The sequence below is a fragment of the Suillus subalutaceus genome, assembly GCF_016647625.1.
Source record: "Suillus subalutaceus strain FC151 chromosome Unknown DFJ58scaffold_154, whole genome shotgun sequence".
NCBI lineage: Eukaryota > Fungi > Basidiomycota > Agaricomycetes > Boletales > Suillaceae > Suillus > Suillus subalutaceus.
Window position 1 is genome coordinate 16,898 of NW_024540403.1, and position 12,022 is coordinate 28,919.

General features: G+C 44.2%; 3 protein-coding genes across 3 annotated transcripts; 1 reads left to right on the top strand and 2 right to left on the bottom strand.

The window, feature by feature from the left end:
• Window positions 1-1,464: 1,464 nt before the first annotated feature.
• DFJ58DRAFT_718674 (DNA breaking-rejoining enzyme) lies at window positions 1,465-3,305 on the bottom strand (the record flags this gene model as incomplete). The annotated part of the gene is made up of 3 exons (XM_041384508.1): window positions 1,465-1,503; window positions 2,186-2,660; window positions 2,710-3,305. 3 exons carry the CDS (start codon window positions 3,303-3,305, stop codon window positions 1,465-1,467), a joined length of 1,110 nt encoding a protein of 369 aa, XP_041238264.1.
• Window positions 3,306-4,438: 1,133 nt separating this feature from the next.
• DFJ58DRAFT_718675 (uncharacterized protein) lies at window positions 4,439-5,150 on the top strand (the record flags this gene model as incomplete). The annotated part of the gene is made up of 4 exons (XM_041384509.1): window positions 4,439-4,543; window positions 4,582-4,753; window positions 4,803-5,048; window positions 5,113-5,150. The coding sequence occupies 4 exons, from the start codon at window positions 4,439-4,441 to the stop codon at window positions 5,148-5,150; spliced, it is 561 nt and encodes a 186-aa protein (XP_041238265.1).
• Window positions 5,151-10,269: 5,119 nt separating this feature from the next.
• DFJ58DRAFT_668180 (uncharacterized protein) lies at window positions 10,270-10,800 on the bottom strand (the record flags this gene model as incomplete). Its single annotated transcript, XM_041382677.1, has 2 exons — window positions 10,270-10,649; window positions 10,698-10,800. 2 exons carry the CDS (start codon window positions 10,798-10,800, stop codon window positions 10,270-10,272), a joined length of 483 nt encoding a protein of 160 aa, XP_041238266.1.
• Between the last annotated feature and the right edge of the window lie 1,222 nt (window positions 10,801-12,022).

Genomic DNA, 12,022 nt, shown 5'->3' on the forward strand with positions numbered 1-12,022 from the left:
AGAGGAAGGAATTACAGTAGAAGGGAAGTAATGTCAAAGTAGTCACCATAGGCTTCTTATACTAGTAAACTATACCATCTCAGACTCGGAAGGGATAGGATGTACATGTAATAAGACTGTAGCACTTGTTACAAACTCGAGGCAAGGCAAATTACATACTGGCAAATTACATACCAATGAGGTAGGATGGACAATGGATGGATTCCGACATTCTGAGTGGATCCTAGAGCACAAGAACAGTGCACTGGATAAGCACTAAGCACAGGAACAAGCACTAGATAGAGCGGATATGCACTAATGCACCTGTAGACACATTGCTGGTAGATCTGATAGTGCTATCAGCGCGGGAATAGCGCTGCAGGGGTGTGCGCGCATAGCACGGGAAAGTGCAGACTAGTGTCGGACAAAGGTTATGGCTGAGACAAGTGAAGACTGAGGGGAATAGTGAATGACATGAGGTCTAGGTTTGGTCCACCCAATCAAGGCTTATGCAGGCATCAGGAAAACATTGCTTTCCTTATTTGCTCCATATTGTTCCTTATTTGCCTTAATTCACACAATAAGGTAAATTTAAGGCTGTTTGTTCACATTTAAAATAAGGAGAATAAGTAGGTCCATCTCCTTAACATAAGGAGTTTTCCTGATTTTAAAGAACATAAGGCAGTCAACAGGATGTCAAAAGTGTAAGGTGTTCCATAAAAATCTATCCATTTTCTACCACTGACTTGGTTTGAACTCTCAACCATGCTTATCACCAGCTGAGATCACATGATCAATTCTCAAACTTTTGACCAGCATTTACCAGTAGGCTACAGGACCTTATACTCACATAGGCAGCAACCATATTATGCTTAACTTTCTTAACAAGAGTTGTAGTCGGAGTCAAGGTGAGTATATTGGTAGCCTTATCTTGTCGATTGGTTATCATTTGATTGAGATATAAGCTAAAGAAATCCGAAACATCAGTGATAATGAAAAAATGAAAGTTGTTATGCTTACTATGTGCTACTTTGCTAGAGAAGCGACTCGTCTTCACCAAAATACGAAACCAAACATTGGAGTTTCCCATTTTGGTGAAGATGGTTATCTGAGTTTGAGAGAGTTGACGACTTAGACGCAGTTTTGATGACTATGCCACATTGGGGGGGTTTTGGTCTGAACTTGTTTGTATCGCATGTAGTGCTGAACTCTGATTGCTATGGTATGTGCGAAGTGATTGAACAACAAGTTTAAGAGCTAAGTACCAATGCGAGGAGAAGTCACATGACTACTAATATCGCAATCAAGGTCTCAAAACTTGTGTTGATCGAGAGCAGAGGGAAGAGCTAGAGTCAGCGACGATGTGAAGAAGAAAAGACTGAGAACCTCGAGTGTGAGGTAGTTGAGGCGAGAAAGAGAAGAAAACACAGTGCAAACCATGAACGGTGTAGCTACAACAGCTGTGCTTGTGTGAAGTGCTCACACTCAGGTGTGCAAAAGGAAGAGAGGGAGTATAGAGTCAATCTTACATGTTAAGGCCGTACTCAAGAGGTATCGGATCCGAAGGGCATTGGCCTCAGCTCGTGCACTGTGCCCCTTTCCCAAGTCTTGCCCCATATTTCAGAGTACTGAAGTATCACGTCTAGTAGGACAGATAAGTATCATAACGGATCCGTTAAGGCTTCTGGATATCGAACATATAGAGTAACAGCTCATCCGGATCGGATCCAAACTAGAAACTAATGGATGAGGACTGTCCGAAGACAGAGGCAAAGATACAGACTATATGAGTCAATCCTAAGTCTTGGAGTAGACAAGAGTATCGTACTCAAGTCCAGACGGATACCGGAGGGATCTAGAGTCCAGACGGAATGAGTGCAATCTAAGATGATATTCGAACTGATCTACTACAGCGCATGTACAAGGGTTTATATACTACGGATAACTAACAGAATGATCAACAAGCAAAGGTGCGAGGCTATGTACGAAGTATAAGCAAAGTATGTGCACAGTGTATTGGTATGTCGGATGGATCAAGTTAAAGCAGATCAGTAAGTATAGTGAATCAGTAAGCATAGCGGAAGTAAGGATAACCAGATTACCGGTGTACAGGAATACCAAAAGGTGATGAACGATAGTTAGAGTTATATGAACAGGAAATATCGGATCTGGATCGGATCTGAGATCCGGATATATGGTATATGACATTACACCAATATTCTAAGAATGCCCGAGATTTCCAACAGCCTTGGATGGCCACAACGTCAGGAGGAACTCCTCTGAGGAGGAGTTCCATTGCACCTCCAATTCTAAAACAATGGCCTGTTAGCTCTAACAATCCAGCTCCCTTCCAAACTTGGTTGCAGCGTGCAAGGAACCATGGACGAGTCATGGGTGCCCACCCACCACTAGCGGTCTCAAAGGCAAATGAAGGAGCTTGGGGGGGTATGATTGCATTGGCTGATATGTGGTGGTTGAGAGCAGACATGGGGTTCGTCAAGTTGTCGACTCGAGACAAGATGATTTTGGCACCGGTGCTGAGTGGTGTTTTTGACCAGGGAATGGGGAATGCTGACCAAGATATGCTGTTGGCGGGAGACCTGTGGGTTATATTGGCGGAACGGGCAACATGGCGGGAGGGGTCAAAGGAATTAATGGAGCTCATGATTAGTTCTCCGAGTCTACAAATTGGTGTGAGTAACACAAGGTGAAGATGTATGAATAACTAACCTACAACAAGACCAAAAGGCGACAGAAGCGACTGCGAAGATGGAGGCATCAAATGCGTTTGATAGATCAAGATGATGGTAAAGCACGTGCATGTGTTCGAGTGTGACTGGTGGTCTATGAGGGCATTTTGACGACTCTGGGACTAGTTTCTTCACCCCCAGCTGTGGACATGTGTAGTAAGGCATGACCATACCATGGTGCACTATGCATATTGTGCCACAAGTGCAGGCCAGAGAGCCAATTCTCAACCGTTGTTGTTGCAATTGGCCAGCCCAAGAAGCAATGAAGAGAGCAAGAAGATTGTCTGATGCTGGCATGCGGCATGACTCTGGGATACTCTGAGAGTTGCAGAACTGATGAAAGCGAAGTAAACCAGCACCATAGTTTTCTCGTGTTATCGGTTCGACAGAAACTAACAAGATGTTGAAAAGCTGCATGATATCGCCGAGAGTGAAATCTCTGACGAGTTCTGAGTGAAAAGTATTCGAGATTGGTGCCGTCCAATGGCATAAATGATCTCTTGCAAGAACATGTGGTCTGAAAGAAGATGGTGCGATTTTGCAACCCATCAGCCTTATTCTGGGCGGATTCAACATAAGTGAGGATGTGGGTGACGTTTGAGCACATTGCAATAGCTTCAGAACATCAAATGCAGAGGTTGACTTAGAAGTTGTGGCTGTGGCCGCGTTGGAAAGCCCCGATAACTCCTTCGTTATCAGAGTGAATCAGGACGCATGCATCCTTCCATCCTAGGTCAAAGAGAGTTAGAATAGCAAGTTCTATTGCGACTGCTTCCAACCAACCAATGTCTCTCCCTTGGCCTTTCCAATTGCTTTGCAGGGTCCATGCATTCCATCTTCCTTCCAGAGTCACACCGATACCCCAGTCTGTCAATGTGTTGACCCAAAGGTCGAGGTCTTGTGGAGAGCTTCTCGGGACTAAGCTGTGAGGTACCAGTGCTGAAGAAAAGAGCATTAAACCACCATTTTAGGTCAGAGACAACTGAAGGAGGGGGATAACGTGAACTGAAGCAAGATGGAAATGATGAAATAAAAGTGCTAAGGTTCCATAAGTATGAATGGCCTCTCAGGATGACGAATGTGATATGAGACAATGTGCCATTGATACTCATAGCTTCCTTCAATGAGATACACCCCCCTGAAGCGAGACATGACAGGATGTCTGCGAGTTTGCATAAATACTTTGTGCATTTCTCATTGGGTAAGGTCACTGTGTGCAGGACGAGGTCCCAAAGTAAACCTAAGTAGATGAATAGTGACACAAAATCACGCCACTTGTGAGGGTGCCATGGGACTCCGAGAGGCTTGGATCTGGCATATATGTCAGTGAGTCTGTGATGGTAGAGAAATGGAGCCAAGGATCCGTCAGGAAGGATGGTGCCTCCGCTGTAAGCATAGCGAAAAAGGGTGTGATCATCTACCCATTTCTTTATAGGACCAAAGTCCATGCATTGAAGGATATCCACTGTGGCATCAGCTACATGCCCTTGGATTTCTCTGGCCGTGGAGAGATTAAATGGGAAAATGTGGTCGATGAAAAGATTGCCATTGACCTCGACGACAAGGAAACATTTGTGCTTAGGCCACATGGGGATTGTGTGATAAGCTGCCTCTATATCTAGAGTGGCTGCTTGGGTGCCAGCAGGAGTGCAAGCAACCTGCTTAAGATATTCTGGGAAGGATTTCCCTATTCCAACATTCATCTCTCCATGACCCCTGATGTCCTTCACCAGCTGTATCAGGGAATATTCAAATACATGGTTGCCTGGTGTGATTACTTCCTGCACCCCTTAGAGTTAGATTCTAGGATGAAAGTGCTCCCACCCTGCTTTTTGGGGTTTGTCATTTCCAGAATGGATGGAGCGAGCTCTCCCAGATCTCTGGTAGAGAGAGAAAAGAGATGGCACACATCTTACTGGGATGCTTAGTAGGAAAGGTTCCTAGAAGGGTCATACTTGCCTATCACTCCTTACTAGACTTCATCTATTTAGCCCAGTACCCCACCCATGACAATCACACCCCTAGTAGGCTATCTTCAAGATGCTTTGGACACGTTTCACAAACACAAGGCAGTGCTTATTGAGCTGGGCATACGTGACCGCTTCAATATTCCCAAAATACACAGCCTCACCCACTATATCAACTCTATATGCATGTTTGGTGCAATGGACAATTACAATACTGAGGCTTTTGAGTGCCTCCATATTGATTTTACCAAGGATACCTGGAGGGCTACCAATACAAGGGATGAGCGCCCACAAATGGCTTCCTGGCTGGATAGGTATGAGAAGGTGTCATCTTTCCAGCTATACTTGGATAGTCTAGGCAAAACACCTAACTCAGGTGAAACTAATCCCCCACCTCATATATCCCTAACAAAAAGGCCCCATCATTATGGTAAATTGCTTCAAAATATCATAGAGTCCCATCACTGCCCAGGACTGATAAGGACCTCAAAAATTATCTTAATCAATTGCAGAGAAGGGATATAGGTGAAGGTTTGGGACATAATAAATTGGAGATGATGCAGCTTCCATTTGAAAAGCTTGACATATACCATGGTTTCAAATTTGTTTTGGAGGAACAGGGGGAGGATGCGGTGGATGGCAGTAGACCAAATGACTGGGTAAGAGCATGCCCAAAGACTAGAGGTCCCCATGGTCAGGAACATTTTGATACTGTTGTGGTGATGGGGACTGATGAGTGCGAAAGCACAGGCCTTCAAGGTGAGTTGATTTTATTTATTTTTCTTGTTAAAACCTTATTATAGAATCCAGGTACAAGAATCGGTAGGCTATATTTATTGTTCAAGCTACCCCAATAGGTCTATGGTGCTTTTGCCTTCCCAGAGTACTGGCCAACAGAACCCCTTGCCTACATCCAATGGTATACTCCACTGAAACCTGCACCAGAGAAAGATCACCTTATGTATCAGGTGAAGAAGATGCCTCTCAGGAATGGTAACATGGCCCCAGCAGATATCATTCCTATCAGCAGCATACATCAGACATGTCAGCTTATTTCCTGTGTTGGTGCTGGAGTCGTTCCAGAAGAATGGAGATCAGAAAATGTACTAGATAGTTGTGATTGTTTCTTGTTAAATAACTGGGCCATCAAGTATGCATACCAAACACTGTATTAGGGTAGTGATATCATATGAAACAAATTTGATCATCCACAAGGCTTCTTTGGAAAAATGAGTTCAATAATAGCTGTTATAGCTATTAGAGTCATGAAAGATGGGAATGAAATGGAGGGTTGCTATATAGCCACAAAAGCTGTTATGATTGGGACCTTTTGGACCCCCTATCTATAAAGCTCTCTATAGCAGAACAGTTTTTCCTGACAGAGGTCAGATTGCACCAATGAGTCCTCCTCTAATCGCCAAGCCCCATCCATTATAACATGGTGAGTGTCTGATACTCGGTACACTACAAATCATTGAGCCAAGAACACCTCATTGCCAGACAGGTTGTCACCAGGGTAAGGTGCATCAGGTCGTCTCATACCTGTTTGTCCCCCTGGTAGCACCTGTACAACTTCTTGCGTTGTTTAGTGCTATAATCCAGGGGGAAGCAATAGTTGAACAGCTTGGTAAAGAACTCATCCAATCTCCAGTTGCCCAGGTTGTCTGACACTTGTCTCTGGTAGAATTCATGTGCCTTTCCCTTTAGGAATTGAGACAGCATGAATACTTGACGGGATCGTGAAATGTTCCTATCCTCTAGGTACGCTGTTCCTTCGGTCATAAACCGACGGATGGCACTAGAATCCTCCACACCGTCATCCTTGGTGGGAGGGATTCGTATTAAGGTACTTTTCTTTCTAGAATATTTCCCCTTCTTACTGCTCTTATGCTTCTTAGAACATTTCTTCCACTTCCTAGCAGTCGAATCAGACTCAGAAGTCTTGGATAAGTCACTGGACTCGCTCGATTCAAGACTCTAACTGGCCTCACTGGATGACAAGCTTGAGCTCTTGGATGATTCAGACTCTAAAGAACTCGATGACAAAGAGCCTGTCAAACTCGGTGAGTCTTCAGTGTCTCATCCCTTCCATTTCTTAACATTCTTTTTATTAGGTTTGATCTGCATGACAGCGCATCCCAGATAGCTTTGGGGGCTATCTGGGCAACAGCATCCATTGCTGGTGAGGTAGATCTTTCCCCTATTTAAAGGGTTTGCTTCCCGTCTTCTCTAGCATCTCCTTGACAGGGTTAGAGCCTTTTGGCTCCTTCCCCGCTTTAGATGCTTTATCCTTCTTGGGAGGTCTGATCTTAACCTTCTTAACTGGTGGGTCATTCCTTTATCGAGCTCCTACTTCAGCTGCTGAATCTCATTTTCAAACAGCCTTGTCATTCGCTTCTCAGTGGCCTTTATGGCTGCCATTATAGGATCCGCCAGATCCTCCCTGTTCTCCTGCTCTGAGGCTTCCTTCAACCATTCATGGGTCTGAGCCCAGATCTCAAGGGCTTCTCTCTGGGTGTCAAGATCTACTTCAGACTCATCCAGGTCAGCATTTCCCAATTGTGTGGGTCAACTCCCTTCCATTTGGGGTTGGAAGGTCCTTCCTTGTGAGACAACATTGTCTGCTCTCAGGAGTCTGCATTCATTTCAGTGTGTTTCCTTTCAAGGATTCATTGCCTCTCCTCTGCAGTAAGTAGTTTCTCTGCTTCTCTTACTAGGTCAGCTTTGGGCTGACTCTTTACTGGCACTATCTTACTGCCTGTTTAGATTTCCTGTGGTCTCGCTCAACCATTGTCCAAGGTGCATCTACCTCAGACTCATCAGACTCACTCGAGCTGACGAAAGGATTGTCTAATGTTTTATTTGTAGATGATGCAGAGTTCGGGGCTACCAAAGTCTTATAGCTACTAGGGGTATCTTCAATGCTCAAGACACCAGTAGACACAACCTCAGTGCCAGGCTGAGGAATGTCTCCTCTCGTCCTTACCATGTGACTAAATGAGCATACAGGTCTCAGGACAGAACCGTCGACATGTGAGTGTTAGACTTCTCCACCATTGAGCTATTACATTTGGTAGGTACTGATGTAAGTGATGACTCACTTCAGGTATCAGTTGCATTTTCAATGCTGGCAATAGGTGCAGAGCGCAGGGGGGTAACAAGATGGCATGATGGTAGATGTCCAGTTGGTATGTTTCAGTGGGCCTAACTGGGTTGGTGCCAGAGTCGACAGTGGGAGAGAGTTTAAAGGGTAGAGTAAAGCTTTGTAGACTTTAGGATGTCAAAAAAGATGTGATGTTGACTATTTAGCAGATAAGGCTCGAAGGCAACAGCATAATAGAGAAGAGTGCGTTCAAACAAAATACAGGATCAAAGTCTCAATTCTCGTGGTTCAAACAACACTGCCCTAACTCTACAGCTAACTAAGGCTTTTAAGGTGAAAACAAAGAGTGTCAGGTGATCACAGGAACTAAGGAATGAGGGTAAGGAACGGGTTGCAAACAGCTCAGCTGATGGCCATCAGTGAATTGATGAGTCCGTGATATGGTAGTCATAAGAAATATAGGATGATATAATTCTGCTCCTACTAAATATACCTATGTATACAGCGAGAAATATGAGTGATCAGTACATAGCCATGGATGTTTGAAAATCCATTTTACCATGAGGAGTTCGCGACAAGATCGTGGCATTGCACCATTGCAGTGATCAATGTGCAATAGCATCAGTAAGTCACACTTGTTGAATCATACCATATTCCTTCATTTATGCTTTGAACTACCAAGTGATATAAGACTTTATTGTGGAAAGCACCATTAGCACTTGTAACCTAATGTAGATTCTTATGAGAGTTCCTGACAAGGTTATGACTTTGCACCATCACAATCAGCGAGGTATGATAGTGTAATTAGGTACCATTCATTGAGCAACAAGAGTACAAGGTGGAGCCGCCGGGAAACCTGCTTATGAATTTGGTCATGCTCTAACTCTTGTGCGGCGCAATCAAGATATATAAGTGTCTTTATACATTCTAACAATTACAATAACAAATATTTTGGAATACAAAGCAGTAACGGTTCAAAGGCTAATTAAGAGGGAGTGGTGGGTGGGAGCAAGGAATGATAAGGATAACCATCGAGAGATTAAAGGGTGCTTAGGTCGATGTCGTAGGTATGTCGAAAAACAAACTTGGATGAAGGAAGATTACGCTAACACTCATGGTGCCGGGAAACTCCACAGGCTACACCTCGGCACCTGTACAATGCTCGAGCTTACAGGATGCTTAGGTAAGATTTGAAAAATTTCACACAAGTTCCTTTTGACTTTGTTTCACTGCCACTACCACCACCCTCTCAAGCTCAGCGTCTGCTGTTGCCATCTCATCCAGTGCACACCAAATTGTGCTCTTTCCTCCCTGGCCCCTTGTGGTGGTCCCTCCCTGGCCTTTCCTCGGGGTTCCTCCCCGGCCTTTCCTTGTGGTTCCTCCCCAGCCTTTCTTCGTGGTTCCTCCCCAGCCCTTCCTCTTGGACCCTCCCTGGTCCATCCTCGTGGTTCCTCCTTGGCCCTTCCTCATGGTCCCATCCTGGCCCTTCCTTGTAGCCCTTGTGCTATTCCCTCTCCACTATCTTTTCCTGTTCTCTTTTTTTGTCCAGTAACTACATATGTATTCCAATCTAAATTTTTTGATTTTGTTCATAAAATGAGTGTTAAGATCGAGAATTATTTGGTGCTGGTGATAAGATGGTAGGTAGTTGCAGGCAATCTGTCATGCTTGCACTTTTGGTAGTTCTGTCCAATTTACTCCGGGTAGTATCATTCTGATAGATATTATATAAATTTTGGGGTAGACAGAGCTTTGTAAACCTTTATATTTTCGGGTCAATTACCCGATGCTTCAGAGTTGTGAACCTCCCTTTTGTTATGGCATTATTGATTAATCTAGCTCAACTGTCGACTTTTGCCACACCTTCACTTTAATTGTGAGTTTGAGTGAAATCAGGACCTTTTTCTCAATCATAAAATTTTGTTGGAAAATCAGGGAACCTTCTTTCCTCTCTAGTATGGCCAAACATAACAATGTGATTGTCGATAGCAGAATTATGCTGGTTCTTGTGGTTATGTACTATATATCGTGATATATGGCCTTCTACTTTCCTCATGAGTTCACTGATGGCGACATCGAGTGACTCACAATGACTGGTAAATGAGTGTAGTAAGTAAAGTGAAACAGTTATCGGTCGGGGGCTGTAGGACAGCACCACCATTACACTAGTGTCTGTGTCAGCCCTGGTACACCTTTTGTGACCTTGCACGTCCTGCATCAGCAAAAGACCCATAATTTTCGCTTGTCAAAAAGAAGTTTGATGCTTATGGTGAGCTGATGGCTCTGCTAATGGAGCAACATGATTGGGTGAACTGATTTTTCGGTAGTTACAATGAATATCTCAATATTCAACCATTAGTCTAAGGTATGCATTCCCACACCCAAGGCTAGGGCCACTCATAAGTAGTGAAATCTTGATAGCGATTAATACATGGATTCAAAACTATGTTGCTATTGTGAGATACTGATACTATGCGAACTCTGTACTCAACGTGTGATAACTCTCCTTATCTGCAAAATTGTTCAGAAAAAAACGATCATAGCTCTCCAAACAAACAGCCGAAGAAATCTTTTCATCCATCTTTTCACCATATTCTGGGATTAACTCAACAGTGTGCGTTGCACTCGTCAATGGGACCACACCACCACATCTGTGTTTACCATGTTGGTCTTCCACATATGAATGCTCAACTGTCCACATCGCACGTTCAGGGCGGTCGTTAGGACTGGCAACAAAGTGGTAATACTGAATGTAGAGGAGTGGACAGGATAGATATGATGGCAAGACCAGGTTAGAAGCATGTGGAAGATTCAGCAGAAAAATAAGTTGAACTTGTGCAACACAAGTTGCTGTTTAATCTTGTTAGTCTTGGAACATGAACACAAGAATAGACATACTGATTTGGCCATCATCGCCTGTGATGTCGACGAGGACATTATCACAGTTTCCGAGGGGGAAACTTTCACCAGGTGGATATGCCTGTACCACTCTGCTTGGCATGATCAGCCATGGCTGGAAGGCAGAACAAAGTTGCAGTCGAATTTTTTCCACGCGCTAAAGCGCCTGCATGTGTGGTCCCAGTGGGTATGCTCACCAGTGGAGAAAGAACAATGTCCTATAAACTGAGAGAGCACATGATCAAAGTCAATGAGCAAATATACACTATGAATATCGGTTGGTGACAAAGATTTAAAATCCGATGTCAGCATCAGATGGAAGGCAGTGAGGGCATCTCCAGAAAGGATGCCCTTGAGTAAATGGTTGCGAACTGGTCGAGGACCATGAACAGAGTGTGTTTCATCAGGGAGAATATGAGAAATCCAGGAGAGCACCAAATTGATAGTTGTCACAGCCTCATCTTCAGTGGATATCACATTGATAAGTGATGCACCACAGGAATGTAACAATGCGTACAGGTTAAACAGTTTGATCGACTCCTGCTGATTGAGAATCCATACAGACTGCTCACAAAGTCATTGGCCCACTGATTTGTTCGTACAAAGAGATCTTTGCAGTGAGTGATGAGCAAACACTCCGTCATATCCACCGAAAACTGCATAAAGGTGCCCAGTCTCTTGACTGTGCCTCTAAAACTTTGTAGCAGTTCGAGTTTGGAAATGAAAAAGTCTTCCTTAGAACCCTTTTTTCCCCTCCTTGCCTGGGCCTTGATGATAGCATCTTTGAATGTATGAAAGTCTGAAAGAGCCTGCACCATCGAAGCAGGGTGTCTGCAGAATAAACTGGATTTTGGGCAAGATGAATGAACTCAATGAGGGCATGGAGTGCGCAAATAAATCTAGGCGGAGCAGCACCTGCAATTGAAGCAACAATGGTGCACTGGATATCCCGATGCTCACGGCCTGTCATTTGGTTGACATGTGTGATGCCTTTGGTGAAGTGGCGCGTCCCCACCTGCTTGTGCTGAGCGATGAAGCGAGCATCGAGCTCAGGTTTTCCTACTACCCTCCTTGGTCCAGTTGAGTGAATGGTCGGCAAAAAATTTGAGGCAGGTATGCCATATCTCACCAGCGAGAAAGACAGATGGGCACGCATATATCCAATCATGCCAATATGGCATGTGAACTCCAGATAGATTGACCACTTTGGCTGCCTTCTGGAATTTGTCAAGATCCCAAACATCAGTCGTTTTGGAGATCTCACAGATAAGTTGCAGTGTATGTTGACCAGTATGAGGAGGGTAGAGAACTCCATCACCAAAATT